This window comes from Mauremys mutica, chromosome 1 (genome assembly GCF_020497125.1).
Source record: "Mauremys mutica isolate MM-2020 ecotype Southern chromosome 1, ASM2049712v1, whole genome shotgun sequence".
Lineage (NCBI taxonomy): Eukaryota > Metazoa > Chordata > Testudines > Geoemydidae > Mauremys > Mauremys mutica.
In genome coordinates, this window is record NC_059072.1 from 355,913,535 (window position 1) to 355,940,306 (window position 26,772).

Below are 26,772 nucleotides of genomic sequence, written 5' to 3' on the forward strand. Positions count from 1 at the left end.
CTGGCTCGTCTCAGGTTAGCTTGATTTGGGGAGTGCAGAGGCACGAGCTAAACCAACAGAACCAACCTGACACGGGGGACAAGCCCCAGCTCCCACCGGGGCACTTCCCCTCCTGAACCATCGGCCAAGACCCCTGGGCGCCGAGGGACGGTTTGCCTGAGCCCGGGCTGTGTGCAGAGCTCGGGGTCTGACCCACTCACAAGAGGAGAGGGTTGGAGCCCAGATTTGAGTCTCTGGGCTTTGTCCAGCCCCAGGGATTGTGCTCACGAGAATGCACCAGCTCCACATACCTAACCCAGCATCACCCCAACGCTGCACCAGGCCCCCAGAAACAACAAAGCACCTCCCTGCCGTCGCTGCGCAAGGCCCCTATACCCAAACCAGCGGCCCCCAACATCATGTCTGATGCTCTGCTCCATGAACCGCCAGCGCTCCCGCCTCCAGCTGTAGCCGGACTGACCCCACCTGATAGCTTGTGAGATCTCACCAAGCCACCCCCTGAGGTAGGGCAGCTGCAGGTTACCGGCAGTGTTCTAGCAACACCTTCAGCTGTATGGACAAGCTGCTCAACCTGCCCAAATGTCACCTAAATCCTTCCAGGAGAAGGGGGAGGTGTGAGCTGCCCCCTCCGAGTTAGTGCAGCAAGATGCTGTTCACTCTGAAGCCTAGTGATGACACTTTGGACATTGGTCAGGAGGTTGCTTTGCAACCAAAAGGGTGAGAACAGGGACTGAGGGGTGTTAAATTAAACAAAGCTGCTGGGTCTGGGCGGGGCACTCAACCCGACCCCTTTGCTAGGACAATGAGCGCACTAGAAATGCTGATAAATAAAGCAGACGCCCCGTCTCTTCCTGTTTATTCTGCCGTTCTGCGAACCTCCCCGCTCTGTCCAGCCCCTGCAGAGGGCAGCTGTGTGCAAGACGCTCTGCAGGGAGCAGCTAACATCTGCACGGTGCTAGGAACACGCCGGCAACGCTCAGTAACACGCTCTGCTGCGCAGGTGAGGTCACTAGCAAGGCTGCCCTGGGTTTCCCTGCGAAGTGGAACGTTCCCTCCCCAGGAGGTCAGTGACGGCCACAGCAAAGCACCCAGGTACTTACATAGTTAATGACCTTGAGCTGGAGCGAGGCCGCGTCGAGGTCGTACAGCTCCCCTGCAAGAGCAACGAATGGGAGCGTTAGCCAGGGTGATGGGCTGGCGGGAGGGAGTTAAGCCGCCCGGGGAAGCCAGGGAGCACCACTACCTAACCCAGCTGAACCAGCTCACCGGGCTGGGCACCGGGAGGAGTCAGTGCTTCCAGAAACTCCTGCACCGTAACGATCTTGCTGGTGACTCCCCCTCCCCGTCCCTGTCCCCTCCGCCATTCGTCTCCCACCAGCCAGAGGATGGTCAGTTCTTGGCGCTCCTGCTCCCTGTGGCGTGGTGGGAGCTGCCAGGCGGAGTCAGGCCATTGGCTGATGGTCTCAGAGAGCCAGGCGCTGATTCGTTCATTCCTCTGCCCCGGGAGGCAGCTCAGTGCAGGGGAAACCGAGGCACTGAGCGAGGCAAGAACGAGCCCACTGTCTCCCAGCCGCAGGGGCAGAGCCAGGAATCAGGGCCCAGTACCCGCCTCCTTTCACATAAACATCCAAATGCAGCTGGATGGGGCCTGGGAATCCAGCAGCCCGGGCTCCAACCACCGGACAAATGTCCATGGGGGAAGTGTCTCTGCAGGGCGGGCGGATCCTCGACGGCCGAGACTGCATCCGTCCAGCCCCCCCACCCCCGCAGCGCTCAGTACCACCCAGGGGCTGGGCTGCTGCTCCGGGGCAGCTGGGCCTGGCTGGCCCCAGGGCCCGTCCACCGCAGCGACTCCTCCAGGCCCGTCTATCGCGCCACGGTCCCTGGATGCAGCATGGGCCGTGTGCCAATGGCAACGACCCCACACGTGGGCACCGGCGGCTCTAGAGATGGGGACCCCCACTCTGCGCTGCCGGCCGGCCCCCCTCAGTGCTCAGCCCCCCTCCCCCTTACCGCACAGCTGCAGTATCTTGCGGTCCAGGTCGCTGTAGCCGCTGTGCGCTGCCCTCTCGGTCTTGGCCAGGGAATTCTGGGACGAGCTGGTGGACAGGCTGACCTGGGGCCAGGGCTGCAGTTTCTGGAGGGTTTGGACACGCCGGTACGCCACCAGGATCTGCAAGGCACAAGCAGGTGTGGGGCGAAAGGGGTCAGCGGGGCGGGGGGGGGGCTGTTCCCATTCCTCCTGTAACCCTGCCCCCGTCCCATCCATTAGGGGCTTGTTCCGTGCACCACCCACTGGGCACGGCTGCTTACAGACAGAGCTTGGGTCAGGCTGGTCTCTTTCCTAGCCACCAGGACGGGAGCGAGAACAGCTTCAAGCCTCAAAGGCCATGTAAACCTTCCCCTCTGCACATGGCCCAGTTCCCACGCGCACACCCAAGTGGCCTGCATACGGCCACGCCCTCGTCCCAGGCCACCAGCCTACGACCAGCTCCTGGGGGAACTTCAGGGTCTCAGTCCGGGGGTGATGGAAAGAGGAGGGGGCTAGAGCTTGGGGGACAGTCTGGAGCAGGGAAGGGATGGACTCCAGCACCCCGAGGAGAGCCAGGCGGCTGGCACAGAAAGTTAACCAGCTTTTGGGGAGCCGGGAGCTGACAGATGCTGTGTTTGTGGATACCGAGGTGAGAGGCATGTTAGAACTACAGTGGCCTAGACTAGATTAGATACTGAGAAGTGAATTCACCTTGCCAGGTAAATCTGCGCCACTAGGGGTGAGAATTAAACCCAGTACGAGAAAATAGCCCAAGGAAACAAAGTTTCCTTAATGTTTTTTACTATTGTCCCTTTTACATCATAAGACAAGACAGTCGTCTCCTTCCTTAAATCGCTGTTGTAATAAATCCACGGTTATTATTTTTTGTATTAAAGAAGCACCTAGAATCCCCAACCAAAACCAGACCCTTATTGTAACACACACGCACACAGAGAACGAGATATGGTCTTACACACTGTGATGGGGCAAGGCCGGATGGCTACAGTAAAGTATTGAGGAGCAGGTATGTTAGCCCCAGGCTAACCAAATCCCTGGTACCATGGTAACCAAATGGCAGTTGCTCCAGGTTAATCAAGACACCTGGGGCCAATTAAGATCTTTCTAGAAGGCAGTGGAGATAGCTACATTGATTGGGCCACCTGAAGCCAATCAAGGGCTGGCTGGAACTAGTTAAAAGCCTCCCAGTTAGTCAGTGAGAGTTGGGTGTGAGGAGCTGGGATCAAGAGGCGCAAGGAGCGGAGGGTGAGAGGGTGTAGCTGCTGGAGGACTGAGGAATACAACCATTATCAGACACCAGGAGGAAGGTCCGGTGGTGAGGATAAAGAAGGTGTTTGGAGGAGGCCATGGGGAAGTAGCCTAGGGAGGTGTAGCTGTCATGCAGCTGTTGCAGGAGGCACTATAGACAGCTGCGATCCACAGGGCCCTGGGCTGGAGCCCGGAGTAGAGGGTGGGCCCGGGTTCCCCCCAAACCTCCCAACTCCCGATCAGACACAGGAGGAGTTGACCCAGACTGTGGGTTCCACCAGAGGGGAAGATCACTGAGGTGAGCAAATCCGCCAATAAGCGCAGGACCCACCAAGATAGAGGAGGAACTTTGTCACAACACACACACACACACACACACAGAGCGAGATACGGTTTTTTACACAGACACACAGCGAGATATGGTCTTACACACACAAACACACACACACAGAGCAAGATACAGTTTTTTACACAGACACACAGCGAGATATGGTCTTACACACACAAACACACACACACAGAGCGAGATATGGTCTTACACACACACAGACAGAGCAAGACATTGTCTTTTACACACGCACACTGAGCGAAACATGGTGTTTTACACACACAGAGCAAGATATGGTGTTTTACACACATGCACACGCACGCACACACACACACACACACAGAGCGAGACCTGGTGTTTTAAACACACACAGAGCGCAAGACATGGTGTTTTATACACACACACAGAGTGAGATATGGTGTTTTACACACACACACACACACACACACACACACACACACACACAGAGTGAGATATGGTCTTTTGTCCCTGAACCCCTTTGAGGAAGACTCAGGAAGCTAGAGAACCACAAAAGAGAAGGTTTATTCCCCTCTCTCACTTTCCCAGAGCTCACATTCTCTCTTCTCCTCTTTCTCCACCCTCCCTTTGCTCTCCGCTGGTGCATCCTGGGAACTGTTGCTCCTGGGCTCAAAGCTCCAGGAACCCCTAGAAACCGACTTACGAACCGGGTTAGCAATCTGCTCCGAGCTAGATACAACACCCCCTTCCCCTGCAGAACAACCATTGTCAGACTTCAAACCGTCAATTCCAACCTGTCACTTGGTCCAGCAACAAAGTTTTCCAATCTTTCAGGCAGTCTCCTTTGTCTCACACGCCTCCGAGTACACGGAGAGGCAGGACCGAGACCTGGCAATGGAGCAATTCCCAAATGCTATAGATTGTCCATCATCGCTATCGGTGTCATCAGTGTTCTCTGGGCCAGGGTGGAAATCAGCATCCTCTTCTCCAGCTGCTGGCGGGTGAGCTGCCGACAACCTTGAAACGGTGCATTTCTTTCCATCCATTAATCCATCCGAATCTGCTCGGGGGTCTGTTATCTGCAAAGGACACGGACGTCCTGAACGCCCTTCTTCTGCCTCTGAATGGCAGCTTCACACAAACGAAATCTCCAGTTTGAAACTCGTGAGGTTTAGCACCGTTCTTCCGCGCTCCGTACTGCCTGTGCTTCTCCTGTGTGCTCGTAACACCTTTGCGACTAGCTATGGGAGGATTTGGTTGACACAAGAGAACACACAAGCCCTGGACAGGTAGGAAGTCGTGCATTGGTCTTGCATCCTCTTAACAGTTCAAAGGGTGATATTCCCTGTGGGGCATGGACAAATGTTAGGGGGGCGTGGTGGGGCCCGGGCCAGCCCCGTCGGGGGGCGAGGAGGGAGTGCCACCCAGCCCCGCTCTGCTCCCAGCTTTGCTCCAGTCCTGCTCCCAGATGCAGCCCGGGTGCCCAGCCCCACCCCCACCCTCTCTCCCGACCGCGGCTCCGCACCAGGCTCCAGCCCCGCTCCCAGCCCCCAGTCTTCGTCCCTGGCTGAAGCTCCATTCCTGGCCCCAACCCCTGACCCGCCCCACATCTGCAGCCTCAGCCTCGGTCCCCTTACCCCTGTCTGCGTTCCCCCCTCCCCCCTCCCCGGGAGCCACGGCCCCACTCTCAGCTCAGGGGGTGTGTGTGTGGACAGGTGTAAGGGGTGGGGGTGATGCTGAAAAGTTTGGGGACCACTGGTATAAAGAAACCATGTTGTGCTCAATACCGTTGCTACAGAGGTGGTGTTGCATTTCAGCAGAAGTCAACTGCATTCCATTGTCAGTTACCAACTCCTTAGGAAACCCTTCTCGGGTGAAAACTGATGACATGAACTTAATGGCTATTTCAGAGGTCACCTTTCCGGTGAATGGAACTTCCAGCCATGTTGAATGATAGTTTACCAGGACTAGAATAAACCTTTGTGTACCAGGCTGATCTTGATATGGTCCCATGATGTCAAGAGCCAGTTTCTCCCATGGACAGTTGGAATCGTCAATTGGGGTGAGAGGGATGTTGAAGATTTTCCATGACTCACAAGCCAGGCAATCCTGGATTATTTCCTCAACCTGCTTGTCCATCACTGGCCACCAGAAGTCTTGTCACCATTGTTGGTTCGACTCCTTCCCAGATTTCCTTCATGTGCCAAATGAAGCAACCGTTCTCTCAGAAGTGTAGGCACAAGAAAATGGGGCAAGTCTCAACTTCCATTCATTTACGTGTCTATATGGTTGCAAGTGTTCTGGTGTAATCGTCTTATAAGTCCATCCATTGACTAGGTAACTCTTTAGGTCCTAAAGTGTGTTGTCCTCTCTCATGGCTGTTGCCCTCTGACACTGATCACTCCTGGAGCTGTAGAAGAGATTAGTGCATCTGCTTTCTCTGTTGCACCCTCATGATAAGGGCAGGTGAGAGAAACAATCTGCAGTGGAGTTCTTGGCTCCTGGAAGACACACTGTCTGGAAATCAAAGTCCATTAGTTAGGTGGCCCATTTGGCAATTCTTAGAGCTGTTCAACCAGAACCTTGCATGGGGAGTAAAGCTGAAAGAGGTTTGTGATCAGATATTCAGACAAATTTCCAACCCCACAGGTAGGTTCTGAAATGTCTTCCTGCCCAGAAACATGCCAGAGCTTCTTGCTCGATGACGGAATACGATTTTTCTGGATCAGTCAGGGCTCTGCAGTCGTGACTTCTCATCCATTTTTTAGCTGAGTCAAGACAGTACCAAGAACTCACAAGCTCCTGTTATGACAATCATTTGCTTCTAAGAGCCAGACTGCTGGAAATCGCATGATTTATCTTGTTAAAGTTGTTCTTGCACTCTCCATCCCATTCAAACTTCACATCCTTTTCCAGGAGATGGCGCAAAGGAACTACTTTCACAGCAAATTGCTGTACAGTACAAACTTTGAATAGTATTCACACAATCCCAAGAAGGACCAATGTTTGTCCTTGATTTTAGGCTCTGGTGCATCACAGATGGCTTTCACCAAGTTTGGTTTTGGTTGTATGTTGTTCCAAGAGATTGTATGTCCTCTATATGTCCCTGAGTTGGTAGGGAACTGACATTTCTTCTTGCTGATGGTAAGTCCGTGTCTTTGAAGTTTTTCTAGAACCCTTTTAGGAGGACATCATGTTCAGATTCATCTTTCAATGTCATCTAGGAAGTAAGTACCATCCCTTGTCTCTCCAAAAATGCCACACATTTCCTGGAATACAGCCGCTGCAGAGGCGAACCAAAATGGCATCCGCTGGAATTGGAACGAACCTCATGGAGTGACAAATCAAGGATCATAAAGACTCATGCCTCCTTAAAGGTGTGCGGCATTTCACTGATGTTGGGTAGAGCATGACAATCCATGACAATGTTGGAGTTTAGATCTCTCAAGTCCACACACATACAGCTGGCACCATGAGGCTTACTGGCGAGAACGACAGGATAAAGAAACCCATTCTGATTAATCAGCTGGTTAAATGATACCTGATTTGCATGGTTTCAGAATCTCCTCCTTGAGCGGTTGTCTCCATGCAATTGGTACATTTAGCACTTTATCTTGCACAGGCACCATACTGCTTTTTGGCTGGATCTTGTGCTTGTTCTAACATCTGTGGTATCGGTGAAAACTACTGGAAAGTCAGAGACGATTCCTGGTTGTGGCCTATCCTCAGTTTACAGGGCAGATTCTGTGCTGCTGGGAACTAATATCCTCTGAAGATCCTTTTGATGATTCCCTCCTAAAATAGAAACTCCCTTTTGGGCTTCATAGCTTTTCCCTTGGACATTCCAGCCTTTGCATAAACTAGCCATTGATGGGGATGGGAGATCCACCATACCCTCTGGGATAGATGTCAGGAGGCTGCAACTGAGGTTGGGAGCCGGCAAATACAGCAGAATCTCAAAGATACGAACACCAGAATTACGGACTGACTGGTCAACTGGACACCAAGTGAAACTGGAAGTAACCAATCAGGCAGGAGGAGAGACAAAAAAAATAGCAAATACTGTACTGTGCCTGTATTGCATATTAAAGGTAGGCACATCTGGGCTGATGGTCCCCACCCCCACACGTGGGGCAGCCTCTTGCAGCATGAGGCTGGGCCTGTCCGCTCAAGGCAGGCGGAGCCAGGAGAGCAGGAGCAGTGCTGGGGTCTGCGCTGCTTTCACATCTCCCCGACGCCCAGGCCTGGAGGGGGACACGCTGTTTTCAAACATACACACACACACACACACCCCAGGAGGGGGATAAGCTTGCAAAGTCTTGCTGGCACTGAGGAGGGAGTTCCGCTGCTGTGGAAGCCTGGCCTGGAGTATCAGCTGCTGGATCCGGAGCCCGAACTGTGCTTTGTTCAGAGTTACGAGCATTTCAGAGTTCCGGCCAACCTCCATTCCCGCGGTGTCCGGAACGCTGAGGTTCGACTGTGGCACGGTGGAATAAAGGACATCTGTAGCACGGGTAGCAATGTGGTGTGTGGGTGGGTAAAGGCACCGTGGAGGCAGATGTAGGTACAGGTGACGGCTTTCTCATTTCCCCAGGGGTGCTCAACCCCCACTCCACTCCACCCCAGGCCCCGCCCCCACTCCCCCCTTCCCCTAAGGTCCCAACCCCACCCCACCTCTTCCCGCCCCGTTCTGCGCCCTTCCTGGAGTGCGCCACACCCTCACTCCTTCCCCCCGCCCCCCAGGGCCTCCTGCGTGCCACTGAACAGCTGATCTGCGGTAGGCAGGGGGTGCTGGGGGGAGAGGGAGGAGCGGATCGACACGGCCGCCGGTGGGTGCTCCAGCCCCAGAGCACCCACAGAGCCGGCGCCTATGGACTTAGGAGCTTTGCAGGTTGCAGTCTTGTATCGGACTGCATTCCCCTGCGCAGGCTGGGAGACAACCGGTGCCGCGGATGGTGACGCAGCACCGTGGATGGTGCTTTCCACCCGTCGGGCGGTTTCTCGGGTTTTCTCCAAGGCAAAGGCTTTTTATCACGAGGAGTCGTTCAGGATCCTTGGAACCGGTCGTCCCCCTGACAGTCTGACCCCTGATCATTTCATCCACGCAAGTGGCAAATTCACAGGTTGCTCGTGACTCAGGTAAGGCAGCTACGCCGAGGTCGGTGGCCTCGTGAAGCATCCGTACACGGGAATAGGACCTGCGATGCTCGGCAACAACACTGAGTCGAGGTTTAAAATGATCCTCCAGGGCTCGGCGAGCAGCACCGTACGGAGTCGCATCCTGCGGTGAGTCAGTTCCAGGAGGGAGATGCTTGAAGATTCGCTGTGGCAAAGCGGCAGTAGGAAGAAGTTACTCTAGGAAGCACCTAGTTGCAGAAATTAGACTTCTGTTGTGCCCCGAGGAGCAGGGGATCTCCTGGGTTAGGCACGAGGAACGGAGGAGGTGGTAATAAGTGTTGCAGGCCTGGCTGATTGGCTCTGCAGATTGGGTACCCAGAGCTGCAGAGGAATTTGCGGGCTGGGAGAAAGGAGCCCAGTGAAAAAACAGGCACCGGCCCTTTGAGTTTCTCCTCTCAGCCAGGTGAAGCTGCAGATCACAGCAGACAGACACACACTGGGGTGCTGTCTGCACCTAGCTAGATACAATACAGGCCCTGCCCAGGGGAGCTCACGGGCTAAACAGACAAAGGAAGGCTCTTCATTCCCATTCTAGCAGATGGGGCGCAGAGGCCCAGCGATTTGCCCAAGAGAGGAGGAAATGTGGGTTCTGTTCCTTGCTCTGATACGGACACGCGGTGGGACCTTGGGCAAGTCACTTAGCCTCCCTCAGTTCCCGCTCTGTACAAAGCGGATCACAGCCCTGCCTCGAGGGGCGTGCGAGGATAAGTGCATTAAAGATTGCGGGGTGCTCGGATGACAATGGCATTAATGGAGCACTTCCCCGTCGACGCAGCAGAGGGCAGCAGTGCACAGACAAGCCAGATCTAGCCAAACTCCCCGCGACGGCCGCGTGCTGCACACGGTGTGTGTTGAATCTTGCCGGGTCTCTCCAGCACTCACTCAGCTGCCTTAATTGCCCCGACAAGACCGTATTGATTTCCATATTCTCCGAGAGCGGCTGGGGCTTTGGCTCCTGAACGAGCGGCGCTGCTTTTCTCCCACCAGCCCGAGAGCTAGCCGCAGCACCGCTGGCAAACAGCTGGTGACGCGCGGCATTCAGGGGCCCACTCTGGGGAAGTCTTGCTGAGAGCTGGCTTTTCTCCGCTGCTCGGCCCCGGCTCCTCGATCGTGGGGATGAAGGCTGAAAAAACCCAGTGTCTCCCTAGACGCCGTGATGCCACCCACCGCGACCACTAGGAACTACGCAGGGACCAAGCACAGCCCGTGCCACTCCCAGTGCCCATGCCCGTGCCACCGAGGCTGGAAGGCAGTCACTGCCAGCAGCCAAGCCGGCTGCAAAGGGCTCGAGCTTTCTTCATAAAACTTCCCAATCAGTTGAGCGCCGCAGGCTCCAAAAAGAACCATTTGTCCTTTATTCCAAAAGGTGTGTGACCACGTCAATTTCACCGTTCTTGTTCTCAGCCCCTTCTCCTGTCCCTCCCCCCACTTCCTTCCCCTTTGTCCCTTTTGACACTGACCACAGAGGGGAAGGGGGCAGGGAAACAAACACGGTCTCAGAGGAGCAGCCGTGTTAGTCGGTATCCGCAAAAAGAGCAGGAGCCCTTGTGGCACCTTAGAGACTAACACATGTATCTGAGCACAAGCTTTCGTGGGCTAAAACCCACTTCATCGGATGCATGGACTGGATAAATATTTATCTTCTTTCTGTGTGTTCCACTCTATGCATCCGATGAAGTGGGTTTTATGCTAAATACATTTGTTAGTCTCTACGGTGTCACAAGTGCTCCTGTGCTTTTTGTGAAAATGGTTTTGTTTTTCAGGTTTCGTCAGAAATAATTGGGGAAAAGATTAAAAACTGGCCTGGTCAGCAGGAGAGGGGCTTTATAAACTCGGTCTCTTCATCCTTCTGTGCTTTCGGGGAGACTAATGTCTCCTTCCTCCCACTCTTTGCTGCCCGTGTCTATTTTAAGCTGTATGGGGCAGGGCCCTCCTCTCACGCCGTGTCCGGGCAGAACCTAGCACAAGCGGAGCCGATCTCAGCTGGGGCCTCTGCTAACTTCCTGATTTAATGCCGTTAAAGCGCTAGGAGATCTCCAGACGGCGGGAGCAGAGAAGGGCAAGGGACTGTTATAATGAATATCTCTTCCATATACGTGGGATCTTCTGTCCCGAGGGTCCTAAAGCACTCGACCAACTAGCAGCTCATCCATCCCGGAGCAGGCGTTTCTCCTCGCTCTGCGCTGAAGTGGTGAAATCACGGAGCAGTTTCTAGTTGCTCCACTTTTCTATTCCTGAGCAGGTGTTCTCTCGCTTCCCAGCCGAGGGCCATGCCCCAGGGAGGTTTCAGCGGAGGCCAGGTGGGGTTGGAGACTCACTCGGCAAAGCCCATCTGGGCCAGCGCAGCAGGACAGTTAGCCCAGTGAAATCAGTGCCAACGGTCCCACTGACGTCAGCGCAGTTTGGATCAGGCCCGTCTCGTCACTGTGACGTCAGCGGGCGGACGCAGTAACTGGCTCCTGGCCGTTCCCCAGCTGCCGTCAGTCTGATCCACTCAGTGGCTCAGAAAACCCTGCACTCCCGGCGTCCCCTTTGCATGTCAATTCAGATGTCCCAGGCAGCTGGGGCCCTTCCCTGGCATGAGGCGAACCCCGCCAGGTTGGGGTGGGAACAAGTCTCTGTGAGACGCAGCCGGGCCTCGTCCGTCTGCCACGCTAGCGCCTGGGAGAGCCGCAGGAGCAAACTCCGAATCCAGGCTTCACTGCGGAGGTGGGCGCTGAGCCAGGGAGTTTGGCTCTGGAGCTGGACGTCCCCCGGGTTCCTCGATTCCAGAGCCAGAAGGGACCTGTGTGATCCTGCCTGACACAGGCCAGAGAAGTGCCCCCATAATTCCTAGAGCAGATCTAGAGAACCGTCCCGTCGCGAGTTAAACATGGCCAGGGATGGAGAGTGCACCGCGCCCCTTGGTAAGTCGTCATGGTGGGTTCTCCATCCCTGACAAATGGTTCAGAATGGGGGCGGGGAGGGAGATCGGATCCTGGTCCCTCTGGACCTGGCTTTGCTGCGGTGACCAGCAGGGGGCAGTGCCAGCACCAGGCAGAGGAAGGAGCGAGAGCTCCCCGCAAAGCCGGCTGGCGGGTGAAATTTCCAGGCCAGCCCTGCTGAGCCAAGGGGAGCTTGGAGATTTGAGGTTTGTCTGGTGCCATTCCCTCCGCTACAGCTCTCCCCTCACAGCCCCCCCTGCACGCCCCCCCCCCGGCATGGCGTGGCTATTTCACATCCCCCGGATGATTCTCATTCCAGGCACAGCAAAGGGAGGCTTCTAACCCAGTGGCAGCAGATGGGGAGGGAGGCCCCCTCCTGCAGACAGACACCAGCAAATGTGTGTATGCACCGATCCCACCCCAGCACATCCCCGCTCCCACCAATGCAGATCCTCTTTGCATACCTGTTCAGAGAAACCCCTGGCACACACAGAGCACACCTCCCCTACACACGTACCCACACACACGCAGATCACCTGCACACACACACTGACCCCCTGCACACGTGCGCACATACTCGCAGATCCCCTACACACAGATGTGCACACACACACAGATCCCCTGCACACATGCGTGCACACACACGCACACAGAGATCCCCTGTACAAGTGCATACATACACACACACACACACACACACACACACACACAGATCCCCTGTACAAGTGCATACACACACACACATACACACACACACACACACACACACAATGGGGGAAAGGTCACTGAGTCTCTTTATCCCCCAACCTGCCATCACCCCCTACAGCCTCCCCCAGGGCGCGCCGCCAGGCCGTTCCCCCTCTGGCACCCAGCGCCGAAGTCCCCTTTGGCTGATGCTGAGGCAGGCTGCCCCAGGGAGCTGGGCAGGAGTGTGACTGATCTCCTGGGCACCCTGCCTGGCAGAGACCTGTAGCCCCATCCAGCGGGGGCACCGCCAGGTGCTGGGGAAGGCGCAGGGCAGGGAGCCCTGGCGTTACTCACATGCTGCTCCAGCACCCGCAGGTTCTGCTCGTCCGACTCGCTCAGCCGCCCGCAGTGCACCTGGTGGGGCAAGGAGAGACAGTGAGGACACGGGCACCCCCGCCAACCCCCGTCTCCCACCCCCAGCTCTCAGAGCTGACCAGCAGCCTCCCCGTCTTCCCAGTCCTGCGCCCATCCCCCGATCTGCTGAGGCCTGCAGCAACCGAGCTCTGCCAGCCCCGCGCCACGCGGCGGCCAGGGACTACCGGGGCCGGATGGGTGAGAATCGCACGGGGCAAACGAACAGTCAATAGGCAACAAGAAAGCAACGGAAATGGACGAGCCGCGCTGCGCCCCCTGCTGGCAGGCACTGTGCGCACCCCCCGACGAGCTGGCCCCTTCCCAGAGCACCACACAGCTCTCCAGAGCGCTGGAGCCTGGGTTATCCCGCCCGGAGCGCAGCCGGCTCTCCCGCCACAGCCCTGCTCCGCCGCCCGGCCTCGGCCTCTCTCACGCCCTTAGCACTCCCGGCCTGCAGGTCCAGCGGGACGCGATGGGGTCCAGATACCCCACCTGTGCCTCTAGCTCGGCCCTGCTGCCTGGGAGCCACGGGAGAGCAGAGCGCACCGGAGACGTCACCCTGTTCTCCGCAGAGCCGTGAGCCCACATCCAAACGCCCCTGAGCCGCGGGGCCATCTCTGGCCTCCAGCAACGTGGGTAGGCGCGGGCTGCTCAACCCAACTGTTCTGGCGGAGTCTGCCCACAGCTAGCGGCCAGCAGACCGGGAACGGGCCAGCCAGCCATTCTGCTGTCAGCCAGACAACAGTGAGCAAATTAAAAAGCCACCTCCGGGCCAGGCCGGGCCTTTAAGCTGGGAGATCAATGAGCATCGATAACAGCATTGACAAGGCTAGCTTGTGCCTTCCCGGTTCCTTCTGTGCACAGGTCTCCAAGGCCTTTACGAACGCCAATGCGTTAAGCCTCCCAACCGGCCCAGGAGGTAGGTCAGTGTTTTTATCCTCACCTGACTGTTGGGGAAACTGCAGCAGGGAGGCAGCTGCCCTCAGTGTCTCCGGGCACCAGTGACAGAGCTGGGAACAGGATCCAGGCGTCCTGAATCTAGCAAGCCTGACTCCCAGCCCGGTGCTACGTTGCAGTCGCTCTGAACAAGGGTTTTCTCTGGGACCCAACGCGTTCGCTTTGGGACCATTTACTATATAGACACCCAGGCCGGTTCAACCCACCCCAGGGCCTTCTTTGACTCTCGCTCACACAGGTGGGAATTGGGAGGAAGGCCAAGGAAATCCATGGAGTTTGCAGCTGCAAAGCCAGCCCCACTAGCCGCAGGCCCAGGCCCGTCGCTCTGTAACAGCTGGTCTCGCCGCGCTGACTTCAGACGTCCAGCGACGCCGGCGGCAGGGCAGACGGGCTCAGGCTTCACCAGCCACGGCCGGAAGTGGTGCTTTGCCCAGCCAGGCAGCTGGGCTGAGACTAGCTCTCCGTCCACGCTGGCTTGTCCAGACTGCGCTGGATTAGGACAGCTGATGGCGCAGCCAGGGGGGGAGCTTGAACCGCTCAGCCTGCCATTTCCAGCCCCTATCTTCAACCCCTAGGGGGCGACAGCCAGCAGAGCAGCTGGACAACTACAGAGCAACGCTTCCTTGGGCAAAAGCAGCCCCCGGGCTTGATCCAAAGGAGGCGCTTTCCTTTGACCCCCAAGGGCTCTGGATCAGCACCTGGAGCCTGCAGATGAAGTGATAACGTCTGTCGTATTTTTATGACGCGGTGCGTGCCTCGGTTTCCCTCCTGTACTTTGCGTTACTGCCCGGTGGAGGCAAGAGGGTTAAATCTGCCCTTGGGGCAGGGCAGGGGACAGGAGGTGCGTGCCTGGCCTCGCTGTAGCAGTGTCTGGGTCGTGAGAGCAGGAGAGCTGAAGCCAGTCTCCGTGGGGCTGCCCCTTACGGAGGAGCGGGTCCCCTTGGGCGTCTGGCCCACTGACCGGGGACCTCCAAGGCACTGTTTCGAAGCTGGGGCGTAGCACCGAGATAAGCCTGGAGCCCAGCGCCTCGGCCGCTGTAAATCCACAGAGCTCTTGTAGTGAGGCCGATTTGATGGGCTCAGGATCCCCCCCTGCCCTGCGGGAAAGGCTGCGTGTGATGGTGTGGTAGGACCCCAGTGTTATTCAGTGGACTCCACCCTCGGGCGCAGGTGGGCTGGCGGAGGCACCTGCACTACGCGAAGGCACCAGATGGGCCTAGACGCTGGGTCTCATGACGCCTCCCTGCTGCCGACTCACCAGTGTTTGGGGAGCACTTGGGATCTGCGGGGAAAGGCGCTGGAGCAAGGCACCACTTGGGGACTAACTGATCAGCAAAAACCTTTCCAAAGCAACCCAGCTTGATGGGGCGGGAGGTTGCCCGGCCACCTGGCTTTCACCAGCGCTAGCAATCCCCAGGCTTTGCCTGCTCCCGGGGCCAGAAGGACAAACAGAGAGCCCAGCTGGGCGGAGTCAGCGAGGCGCTGCTTGACTCCGGCACGTCGGGCCAGGAGCCTGCTCTGACCTAGACAGGTGATTTGTCAACCGGGTCAGAGCTCCCCGTGCCGGCCGCTGCGGCACGTCACACTGGCCGGGCGAAGAAGCAAATTCACCCCAATACACGACGGGTGGCAGAGCGTGGGAGTGTTTGTGTGTCTGGAGAAATCACAAGACTGCGGTGTGTGCGTCAACCATTTTGCACCATGTGTCTCTTGTGATCACCTTTTCCCTGGCTCCCGGTGAGACACGCTCGGGTTCATTAGCTCTCTTCCTCCAATTCACAGTAGCGGCTCTCGGCCACCCACCAGCTGCCCATCGCTCACACTAGGTACCTGGGAAATGACACTCACCGGCACACCTGAAAAGAGACTCTGGGGGCACTGCCAGAGAGGAGATCGCTTCCACTCCTGCCTGCGCTGCAGCGTGCCCAGGGCAGCCAGCCGCACTCCTCAGCTCTCAACCCCCAGATTCTCAGGGATTTGGGGTTCAGTGCTACCTTTGCAGCTGGAACCCATCTTACACTTGGGGGCCAAGCTGGGTGTGTAGAACTCGCACTTGTGTGTTGGAGCATGTGTGTGCTGGAACATGTACTCCTGCGTGTTACAGTATGTGTGTTAAAACAAGTACCCCCGTGTGTTACAGTATGTGTGCATTAGAACATGTACCCCGGTGTGCTACCACATTTGTGTGTTAGAACATGTACCCCTGTGTTACAGCATGTGCATTAGAACATGCACCCTGGTGTGTTACAGTACGTGTGTACTAGAGCATGTACCCCTGTGTGCTACAGCATTTGTGTGTTAGAAAATGGACCCCTGTGTGTTACAGCATGTACTGCTGTGTGTTACAGCACGTGCATTAGAACCCCCGTGTGTGTCTGTCTGTGTAACACCATCTGTCTGCCATGCACGTGTGTGTGACAGCACATAGGCATGTGCATGGCAGACAGATGGGGTTACACAGACGAAGAGGCTGTGGGTATTTTCTTTGCTTCTCAATTCCAATCCCCTGTTCCCCTCTTTCAGATTGGTGTGTGTGTAGCTCCTAGCTCGTTACTGTCTCTAATTAATTAGCGCTTTGCTCTTAGCAACTGCTTGCAGGCTGACAACATTGACAAGCTGGGCCAAAACGGTATCCAAGAACGGCCCAGCAAGGCTCCTTGCTCTTCATTGTTCCAAGGAGCTGAACCGGTGCCAGGCGCTTTCCATGGGAAGCAGCGAGGGCTCCGCTTCCCCGCTCAGCTCCGAGACATCAGGCCTCGCCAGCGAGCTAATGGGCTGTTTGCTCTCCTACCTCAGTCATTAAGTAACAGAATCACCTGCTCTCAGGGGGGCCTGCTACCACTTGGCAGTGGCATTAGTGAATTAGAGCGTGAGCTGTTGGAGAGGAGAGGCGCGGCATGAGAGGCGCGGAACGGGCCAGCGTGGCTCGGATTGGCAGATCTTCCCACGGAGCTTCCCTCCCCTGGAGTCTCTGGACGTGTGCTGGGTACAGTGGGGAAAGCAACTGAGCAAATATCCCAGGCCGAGCTCTGGCTCCGAGGAGGAGGAAGAGCTGAAGACTCATTGGCGTCCGTGTCCCTGTTGCTTTGGTGTTTTACGGGGCCTTACACAGCCTTTGAGGTGTGTCGCCATTAGGGTTTTATGCCAGATCAGCTTCGTGAAAGTGGCGCAGCTCTTTTAGCGCGGGGCAGGCCGCTGAGTGCAGTGACTGTATTTCCATAGTGCCCGCGGCGTGGAAGGAGCTGGACAGACCAGGGCCATGACCCAGCACCTGCCCCTGGGAGCCGAAATTGGACGGAGCTGCACCTGCGGCCTCTTTGGGGCTAGATCTGAACTCTGCCATTTGGGAGGTGGGGACGGGATGGAGGGAGAAGGGGGCTGAGCGGGGAAGGGATTTACGTATGCGAAAGGGCGCAAGTGTGCCATGCAGAGGTGGCTTTGACAGCAGAGGCGGCTTTGTGTGATGGGCATAGGGCTGCGCAGGACCGCCCAGGTCCCCTGCTACTGTAGGCAGCCCTGTTGCACAATGCGGGTCCGAAATCTACAGAGCTGTCTTAAAACTACCCTGTAACCCACCATCCTCCCAGGAATGGACCCTGCTAACTGGGATCAGCCCTCTCCAGCCTGTGACAGCCATTGTCTCTTTTCGACACTCTGGCAACGCTTGTCTAGCATGTCACGCCAACAAAGTCCCCCTGAACTGAACAGCCTGGGTCGCGTGTGTGAAAGGACATACGTGTACATCACATATGTAGGACTACGTGTTTGCCCCGTGCCTGTGAAAAACCCGCGGGAGCCTCCCACAGCTGGCGGCATGTCTGACTGGTGCATGGGCCTCGTGCACGGAGGTGCCGCGGGGCAGAGAGGAGAACATGTCACATCTGTGCGAGCCCTTGGCACGTATGTGAACACACGTGTGGGTGAACAGTGGCGGGGCTGGGAGTGCTCCCCCGTGACGGGCCCAACGCGTGAGTTGGAGAAAGGTCAGTGCTTGTTAATCATCTTAATTCCTTTTTAATAAGCACTGGAGAAAAATCTCTTGCCGCTTGTCTCGCTCCTTAATCCACTTAAACCTTCCTCTCTCCCTGCTCCTTGGGCTGATTAGCGGGAGCCGTGTTCCCCGATGGCATCGGGACCTTTTCAGGGCTGAGCCCAGGCAGTATGTGCCAAGAGGCAGACAGGGGCTCTTTGTTAACCTTGCATTTCATCTCGCTGCTCCCTTCACGTGTGCCTCGGGCTGGGAGGAATCCTCTTCAATGCAAGCGTTCAGAAGAGCTCACTCCTGCCGGGCTCCTGGCCCCCGCCAGGCCCATCGCAACAGCCTGCTTGGCACACGGCTGATTGCTGAGTCACCCCAGCAGTGCCAGTTGCAGCGGTCCCTGTACCAGCCAGCCCACAGCTCCCTGCGCTACGCTGGTGTGTGCAAACCCCTGACCGCACAGGAGCAGTTGACAAGAAACGGAGCAGCTTACAATCCAGAACAGCCCTGCGGCCAGGCAGGACTCCACAGGAATCGAACTCCCGGCCCTCTGCTCTCAAGGCACTCACCTACCATCTCCTGCTGCAGTCTAGGGCCTGGTGCTGCTCCCAGTGCAGCCCCGAGGGGGCAGCGGAGACACGCGCATTGGCCAGTACGTGGCGCTCTGGCGCCATGGTAGGTGCCCATGCTCAGTGCTCCCTGCTGAGGACGGGGGTCCGGCGATAGCTGATGAGCTTAGCTTTCCCTTGACTCGTCTCAGCAAGGGGCAGCGCATTCCCGCTGACTGCTCCTAACCCAGCAGGGGGCTGATCTGTCCAGTCACGGCCCGGCTCCGGTGTGGCCCCGGGGCTCCATTTAATAGAGGAAAAATGACTGGCCCCCCTCCGCAGTTCTACCCCTTCGCCTGCAGCGGGAGCCAGGGAGCAGCACATACAGCTGAGCGCCGGGGAGCAAGGCACCCTCAGTTCTCCGGCTTCACCTCTAGAGGGAGCCAGCGAGCTTCCATTCCCACGTCCGCTAGGCCCGGGCGTCCCCCCGGCTGCCCCGGGCTGGTCGTTGTAAAGTTCACGGTGAGCAGCGGCAGCTGGGCAGCCCAGAGATGGGTGGGAAGCCGGTGGCAGCCATGTACCCCCCCAGGAACTAACGCTCGTACGGCCAGACTTTGTGAGATCTGCCCCCAGCCCTGCTCAGCCGGTGGCACCCATGTGAGGACACAGCCGGGCCAGGGGGCAATCCTGGGCACCCATGTGTGGAGGCTGCCCTCTCCCTGCCACCCCCGCGGTGGGCACATCCCATGCACCGATCAGATCCAAGCCCTGATGGCTACAGGGAGAGGTGGCCCGTCAGTCCCCTGCAGGGACGGGCCCAGGGCCTGGGGCAGCAAATCACCCCCCCCCTTTCTGCCTGAGCTAAAGCCCAACCCCCTCGGCTAGGGAGCACGTGGCAGGCCCCCGGTCTCCGGGCTGAGAGAAGCCAGCGTATTGGGGCTGCGTGGGGCTAAGCAGCCGCTGCATCCCACTGCGTAGGTTCCTACGTCACATGGGGGGCAGGTGGGGAGTTGGGGGCCCGTCTGCGAAGGGCTGTGCAATCCTGCAGCACAGACACCTCTGTATAGAAAGGCTGGCCCCGGAGCACGTTCCTCTGGCCTGCCCCCTTCCAGCTTTCTCCCCTTCCCACTAGCTCCCATTCACTTACCAGGATGACAGCGACCACCTCCCCCGAGTCCTTGTCCACCAGCGGGTTTATCAACACTGCAAAGCAAGACAGCAAAGTCAGCCCGGTGCAGAGGAGACGCAAAACTAGGACGATAATAGGGGCAGCAGGATGGGGACACATGGTGGCATTTGCAGACTTGGTGATGTCTGGTGAGATACCACAGATGGGTAGCTATCCATCCATCCGCCCCATGTATGCTCCTTTCCATCAGTCCATCCATCCATCCATCCACCCACCTCATGTACCCCCTCTCCATCCATCCATCCATCCATCCATCCACCCACCTCATGTACCTCCTCTCCATCCATCCATCCACCCACCTCATATACCCCCTCTCCATCCGTCCATCCATCCACCCACCTCATGTACCCCCTCTCCATCCATCCATCCATCCATCCATCCACCCACCTCATGTACCCCCTCTCCATCCATCCATCCACCCACCTCATGTACCCCCTCTCCATCAATCCATCCATCTATCCACCCCATTTACACTCCTTTCCATCCATCCATCCACCCCATGAATCCCAGTCTCATCCATCCATCCCATATACCTCATTATCTAGCCATCCATTCCTCCCTTCCATATATCTCGCTCTCCATCCATCCTTCCCTCCATCCATTCATCCATCCCATGTACCCCCCTCTCCACCCAACCCATGTACCCCCTTCTCCATCCCTCCATCCATCCATCCCACGCACCCCCCTCTCCATCCCCCCATGTACCCCCCTTCTCCATCCCTCCATCCATCCCATGAAGTCCACTCTCCATCCCTCCATCCATCCCATGAAGTCCACTCTCCATCCATCCCATGTTCCCCCCTCTCCATCCATCGATCTATCCCATGTGCTTCGTGGTCTGTATCTCCCACATACCCCACGACAGAGCTGTTGATTGATCTATCTGTGCCCTGCACGTGTCACTGCAGTAACTGAGCACTAGTCCATCAGAAATGCAGAGGATGAAACACAAGGACTCCTGCTCCACCCCCTCAACTCCCACCCGCATTATCCCACCCCGGCCTCTTCCTACCTTGTTTTTCAGGAGGCAAAGGTGCCGCCAGGCTGTCCATCGGTTTGCCCTGGAGCTCCGACTGGGGCAGCCCATTGCATCCCACCAGCTTCTGCTTGAGGACGGCATCCCTGAAAGCACAAGAGCAGAAGGCCCAGCTCTGAGCCAACCCAGGGCACAGACGGTGCTCCAAGGAGAGCGGCTGGAGAATCAGGCGTAGGCTTCCCTAGCCACCAGGGATGGGCTGGAGACAGCCTGCCCCGGCCTGGGAGACAGGCACTCTGACGGGCACCCCGGGCAGTGCCAGAGTGCTCAGAGCTAGCACCTGAGCCACCGGGAGCCCAGAGCCGAGTGGGGCGAGCGGCACTCCACTTAGGCCAATGGCACTTACTTCTCTGGCCGGAATTGGGTTCACAAGTTTAGTCTCAGACCGGAGCACTAGAGACGGGGCCAAATGCATCACCACGGCTGAACCTTGCCCAGCTTTGGGCTGGAATTCATCCACAAACCCAGATTTGAATTTCAACCGTGGGCTTGGCCTAGGCACCGGAGCTGAGCATCCCTGTGACAATCAGGACCCAGACACACCAGGGGAAAAGCAGGGGGCCTGAACCCCAACCAACGAGCTCTTGAATCAACTGATTGTATCCAATACTCCTGTACCATCACAGTCGATAGAGTGGGGTGACACCCTGTGAGCCGTCTCCCTGCGAAATGTCAGTAGGAACCTGTGACGTTATTGATATAAATTGGGACCATATAGAACATGGGTTGCAACCAAGGTCCTGCAGTGGCACCAAATCTTAGATAAAGGGGGTCATCTAAGGTGTCTAAGGCCTGGTCTACACTAGGACTTTAATTCGAATTTAGCAGCGTTAATTCGAACTAACCGCTCAACCATCTACACTAGGAAGCCATTTAATTCGAACTAGAGGGCTCTTTAGTTCGAATTTGGTACACCACCCCGACAGGTGGAGTAACGCTAAATTCGACATGGCTAGCTCGAATTAGGCTAGGTGTGGATGCAAATCGAACTTAGTAGCTCCGGGAGCTATCCCACAGTGCACCACTCTGTTGACGCTCTGGACAGCAGTCCGAGCTTCGATGCTCTGAGCAGCTACACAGGAAACGACCAGGGAAAATTTGAATTCCTTTTCCTGTCTGGACAGTTAGAATCTCATTTCACGGTTGGACATCGGGGCGAGCTCAGCAGCACCGGCAGCAATGCAGAGCTCTCCAGCAGAGGAGTTCATGTAATCTCTGAATAGAAAGAGGGACCCGGCATAGACTGACCGGGAACTCTTGGATCTGATCGGTGTGTGGGGCGAGGAGTCTGTGCTTTCGGAGCTGCGCTCCAACAAACGGAATGCAAAGACCTACGAGAAGGTCTCCAAAGCCATGATCCAGACAGAGGATACAGCCGTCATGCAACGCATCGCCGCGTGAAAACCAAGGACCCCAGACAAGGCTACCAAAAAATCAAAGCAGCAAACGGACGCTACGGAGCCTGCCACCACTGCCCCACCAGTGACCGTGGACTCTGACGATGGGACAGTGTCGACGGCCAGTTCCTCGGTGATGTTCGCGGACGGGGAAGATGAGGAAGGGTTTGTGGAGGACGAGGCAGGCGAGAGCGCTTACAACGCTGGTTTCCCCGACAGCCAGGATCTATTCATCACCGTCACGGAGATCCCCCAACAACCCTCCCCGGCCATTAACCCGGACCCTGAATCAGGGGAAGGAGCAGTCGGTAAGTGCTTTAACCATGTTAACTTTTATTCTTAATATAACAGGAATCTGAACTGTGTGAAAAGGAGGACTCTCTAGATATGGGGATAGAACAGAAATCATCCTTGGAGATCTCCACGAAGCTCTCCTTGCGTTAATCGAAAAGCATCAGCAGGAGGTTCCTGAGGAGAGCTGCCTTATTGGCTGCTCCGTGGTAGCACAGTTTTCCGCGCGAGGCTTTCATGAGGTACTCAGGGAGCACTGCCTCCCCGAGCACGGCTGCATCGGGCCCTGGTTCGTGCTAGCTTTCACGCAGCATGCGCTCTCTATCTCCTTCAGTGACCCTCCTCAGGGTGATTTCGCTCGGAGAATCCTGCATCTAATTAGGTTAATTACTGTAATTTTACGCCTGGTCCAAAGTATTTTTAAAAAATCTACGGACAGACGGCATAGCACAGACTCAGCACGCAGCTGCGTGACGAGCGTAACGGAAAGCCAAAGAATATAATGGACGCTCATGGAGGGAGGGGGGAATGAGGACGCAAGGTATCCCACAGTTCCTGCTGTCTCTGAAAAGTATTTGCATTCTTGGATGAGCTCCAAATGCTTCTAGGGTCAAACACAGTGTCTGCGGTGGGTCAGGGCATAGTTCGGCAATTTGCGCACACACCCCACCCACCACCAGAAGTGAAAACAATCCTCTGTTGACTCTTTTACATGTCACCCTATCTTTACTGAATGCTGCAGATAGACGCGATGGTGCAGCACTCAACACCAACATCCTTGCTCCCCCCACGCTATGGATGGCTGATGGTACAAAATGATGGAAATCCATCCTCATCATCAGCCTATTGGCACATGGGGCAGTGCAAAAGGGCTGGTAACCATGCCGACTAGCATCAGTAAGGTCGATCAAGGGCGCCTGTCCCTAATTTTTGATGGCAGATGGTGCAATATGGCTGGTAACCGTCCTCATCATTGCAACAGGGGGCTGAGCTCCATCAGCCCCCACCCTTCATTGTAAATAAAAGATTCAATTGCCCCTGGACTAGCAGAGGGATGATGGGCTCCTTCATCCACACTCCTTAATGTCCTGCCTGGACTGTCATTGCAGCTGGAGACTTCCTTCCACTCATTTCTCACAAACAAGTCACTGTGTCTTATTCCTGCATTCTTTATTACTTCATCACACAAGTGTTGGGACAATGGTATGGTAGCCCAGGAAGGCTGGGGTAAGAACGGAATGAACAGGTGGTGTTGTTGCAGGAGCACCCCCTGTGAATAGCATACAGATCATAATTTCTGCAGGATCTGACACAGAGCAGCTGTGCTCTCTGGTTCTATGATACAGTGGTTATCTAGTACACTTGCCTATATTCTAGGCAGGACTGATTCTATTTTTAGATACCAAAAAGGAGGGATTGACTCAGGGAGTCATTCCCAATTTTGGCTTTTGCGCCCCGGCTGCTTGGCCAGGGGCACTTATGACAGCACCAAATGGGGCAGTGCAAAAGGACAGGTAACCATGCCCATCTTATTACCATCTTATTACCAATTTATGGTATGGTAGATGGTACAATATGGCTGGTAACCATCTCTGCTGTCATGCAAAAGCAAAAGCATGCTGCTGTGTAGCGCTGCTGGCCCGCCTCTGTCAGCGGCATCTAGTACACATACGGTGACATACACAAAAGGCAAAACAGTGTCCATGGTTGCCACGCTATGGCGTATGCCAGGGCAATTCTGGGAAAACGGGCTTGAAATGATTGTCTGCCGTTGCTTTCCCGGAGGAAGGAATGACTGGCGACATTTACCCAGAATCCACCGCGAAAATGATTTCTGCCCCAGCAGGCACAGGGGTCTCAACCCAGAATTCACAGAGATAGCCTAGACTCAGTTAATTGTTCGCAAAAATGTATCTTTGCAAGGAATTCACTCCCTGTTTCCCATCTCACAGCTTCCACTGTCTCCAGACCTGCCACAGCATCCCCCTCGCAGAGGCTGGCGAAGATTAGGCGGCGAAAGAAAAAGACAAGGGACAAGATGTTCGAGGAATGTATGGGCTGCTACCTAGCAGAGGCGGACCAGCAGAGCCAGTGGAGGGAGACCGTCTCTCTGGGCCAGCGCTCACACAGCGAACGGGAGGAGAGGTGGCGTGAGGAAGACAAGCAGGCGACTGAAACAATGCTTGGACTAGTGAGGGAGCAAACGGACACGCTCAGGCGCCTTGTGGATGTTCTGCAGGACCGCAGGAGGACAGAGCCCCCCTGCAGTGTATCTGCAACCGCCGTCCCCCGCCACAAAGTCCCATACCCCCCTCACCGAAAATAATCAGGAGGAGGGGCGGCCGGGGACGTGAATACTGTCACTTCACCACAGCACAGTGCTCAAGTACCCAAAAGCTCTCATACCCTACATTTGCCGAAGTCCTTCACTTCCAGACTCACAGTAGTCCCAATCCCAGTCCCATCCCCTAACTGTCTACTTAATTAATAAAAATGATTTGCTGTTAATTACTGTTTCCGTTATGTTTTTTCAAAGAAGACTGTGTTCGAATGGGGGGCGTGGGGAAGGGGGTGGTTAATTGCATAGGACAGTCACCTTTCCCAGGGTACAGACACGGGGGCAGGATCAGCAGCGGGTCACACACACGGTGCAGTCAGTAGGCAACCTGGTCGGTTTTTGGAGGTGGTTTCCAGGATCTGTGTGGGCGGGGGAGATGTGACTTTGCAGCGGGGGAGGGCGGTTACAGATCTTATACAGCAGTCCTTGTCCTGGACCAGTCAAGCAGCTGAGGAATCTGTATCCGTCCTCCTCCACCACAAGGTCACATATCCGCCCGCACACAGAATTCCATAAAGAGGGATGGCAGGCTCCGTTGAAAGAAGCCTTCCGGCACTGCGGACCGCTCTAGGAGCAGGAGCCTGTCATTCCTTGAGTTTAGAGGCGGTCTTTACATCACCGCACACCCTAGCCAGCACAGCCTGCGTCCCAGTTTCAACCCTTTAACGCAAAGTCATGAATAAAGAAACCTTTGTTAAGTAATAATGGGACATGTATTTTATTTTTACACGTGTGCTGGAAGTGGGGGTAACGGGGTGAACGGGGTATGTAACCGAAGAGGAGAGTCAACAGTAACTGGGTAAAGAAACAGGGGCAGGTTCAGCTTCTCTGTAAAGAAACTGAACAGTCACAGGTCACGCTGCTTGCTGGTATTTGAAGAGTTCCTTGTCGCTGTCCCAGGCGCCTGTATAGGGCTTCATGAGCAAGTGCATTAGCGGGCAGGCTGGGTCCCCGAGGATGACTATAGGCATCTGCACATCCACAACAGTTATTTCGTGGTCCGGGAAGAAACTACCTTCCTGCAGGCGTCTGAGCAGCCCACAGTTCCTGAAAACACACGCATCATGAACCTTGCCCGGCCACCCGACGTTGATGTTTGTAAAACGTCCCCTATGGTCCCCCAGTGCTTGCAGCACCATTGAAAAGTAGCCCAATTTCTCAGCAGCTGACTGTGGAAGACGTGGACGATAAAGTGCGAGGAGGAGAAAACGGCGATGATCGCAGCGGGCTCCGTGCTTGCAGTGCTGTGGCGTCCGCGCTGTCACTGACCAGAAAAGTGCACGAACAGATTGCCCGCAGGCGCTTTCACGGAGGGAGGGAGGGAGGGAGGTTGTGATTGACGGTTCAATGACGACACTTACCCAAAACCACCCTCGACACATTTCTCCCCCCAGCAGGCATTGGGGGCTCTACCCAGCATTCCAATGGGCAGCGGGGAGTGCGGGAACTGTGGGATAGCTTCCCACAGTGCACTGCTTCAAAAGTCGACGCTGGCCCCGTGAATGTGGACTCAGAAATTCGAATTAGTGTATTTAGTATGGATACACAAATTCGACTTCATAAGGTCGAATCCACAAATTCGAACTAAGTTGATTCAAAATAGTCTTGTAGTGTAGACAAGGCCTAAGACCAGATTATGGGTTGCTGGTTATAATTATGCTGTCTGTATGTATGTATCATTTTTAGTTGAAGTTATGAATGTTGGCTCTATGCTGTCTGTATTTCAAGTTTGTGCTGTGCTTCTGGGGGAAGCCTCCCAGACAAGCTGGTGTTGGCTCTGCTTAGCCTGCTTGATGGCCCATTAAGGACCATCAGCTACACAACTGATCCATGGAGAGAAGGCAGACACGCCTTCAGGGGTGGCTCTACCTTTTTGGCCGCCCCAAGCAGTCATGTGCGGGAGGCACCCCGGAGCCCCGGGAGCAGCGGACCTCCCGCAGGCATGACTGCGGAGGGTCCGCTGGTCGCGCGGCTCGGCTGGACCTCCCGCAGCTGCGGACGGTTCGCAGGTCCGGCGGCTCTGCTTGAGCTGCCGCAGGCATGCCTGCGGGAGGTCCAGCCGAGCCGCGGGACCAGCGAACCATCCACAGTCATGCCTGCGGGAGGTCCACTGGAGCCGCGGGACGAGCGCCCCCTCCGCAGTCATGCCTGCGGCAGGTCCGGTCGTCCCGGGGCTCCGGTGGACCTCCCGCAGGCATGACTGCGGCAGGTCCGTCGGCCCAGCCTGCC

The 26,772-nt window shown here is 56.2% G+C and overlaps 1 protein-coding gene across 2 annotated transcripts in view; it reads right to left on the bottom strand.

Moving 5' to 3' along the window:
* Positions 1-26,772, bottom strand: part of PDE2A (phosphodiesterase 2A) — a 360,750-nt gene that overhangs the window by 45,342 nt on the left and 288,636 nt on the right. For both annotated transcript variants that reach the window (XM_045022966.1, XM_045022975.1), the window contains 5 exons: positions 20,494-20,603; positions 19,440-19,495; positions 12,749-12,808; positions 2,014-2,173; positions 1,101-1,153 (listed from right to left, as the gene is read on the bottom strand). In XM_045022966.1, coding sequence (XP_044878901.1) covers positions 1,101-1,153; positions 2,014-2,173; positions 12,749-12,808; positions 19,440-19,495; positions 20,494-20,603 — 439 coding nt within the window. The remainder of the gene's footprint in view (positions 1-1,100; positions 1,154-2,013; positions 2,174-12,748; positions 12,809-19,439; positions 19,496-20,493; positions 20,604-26,772) is intronic.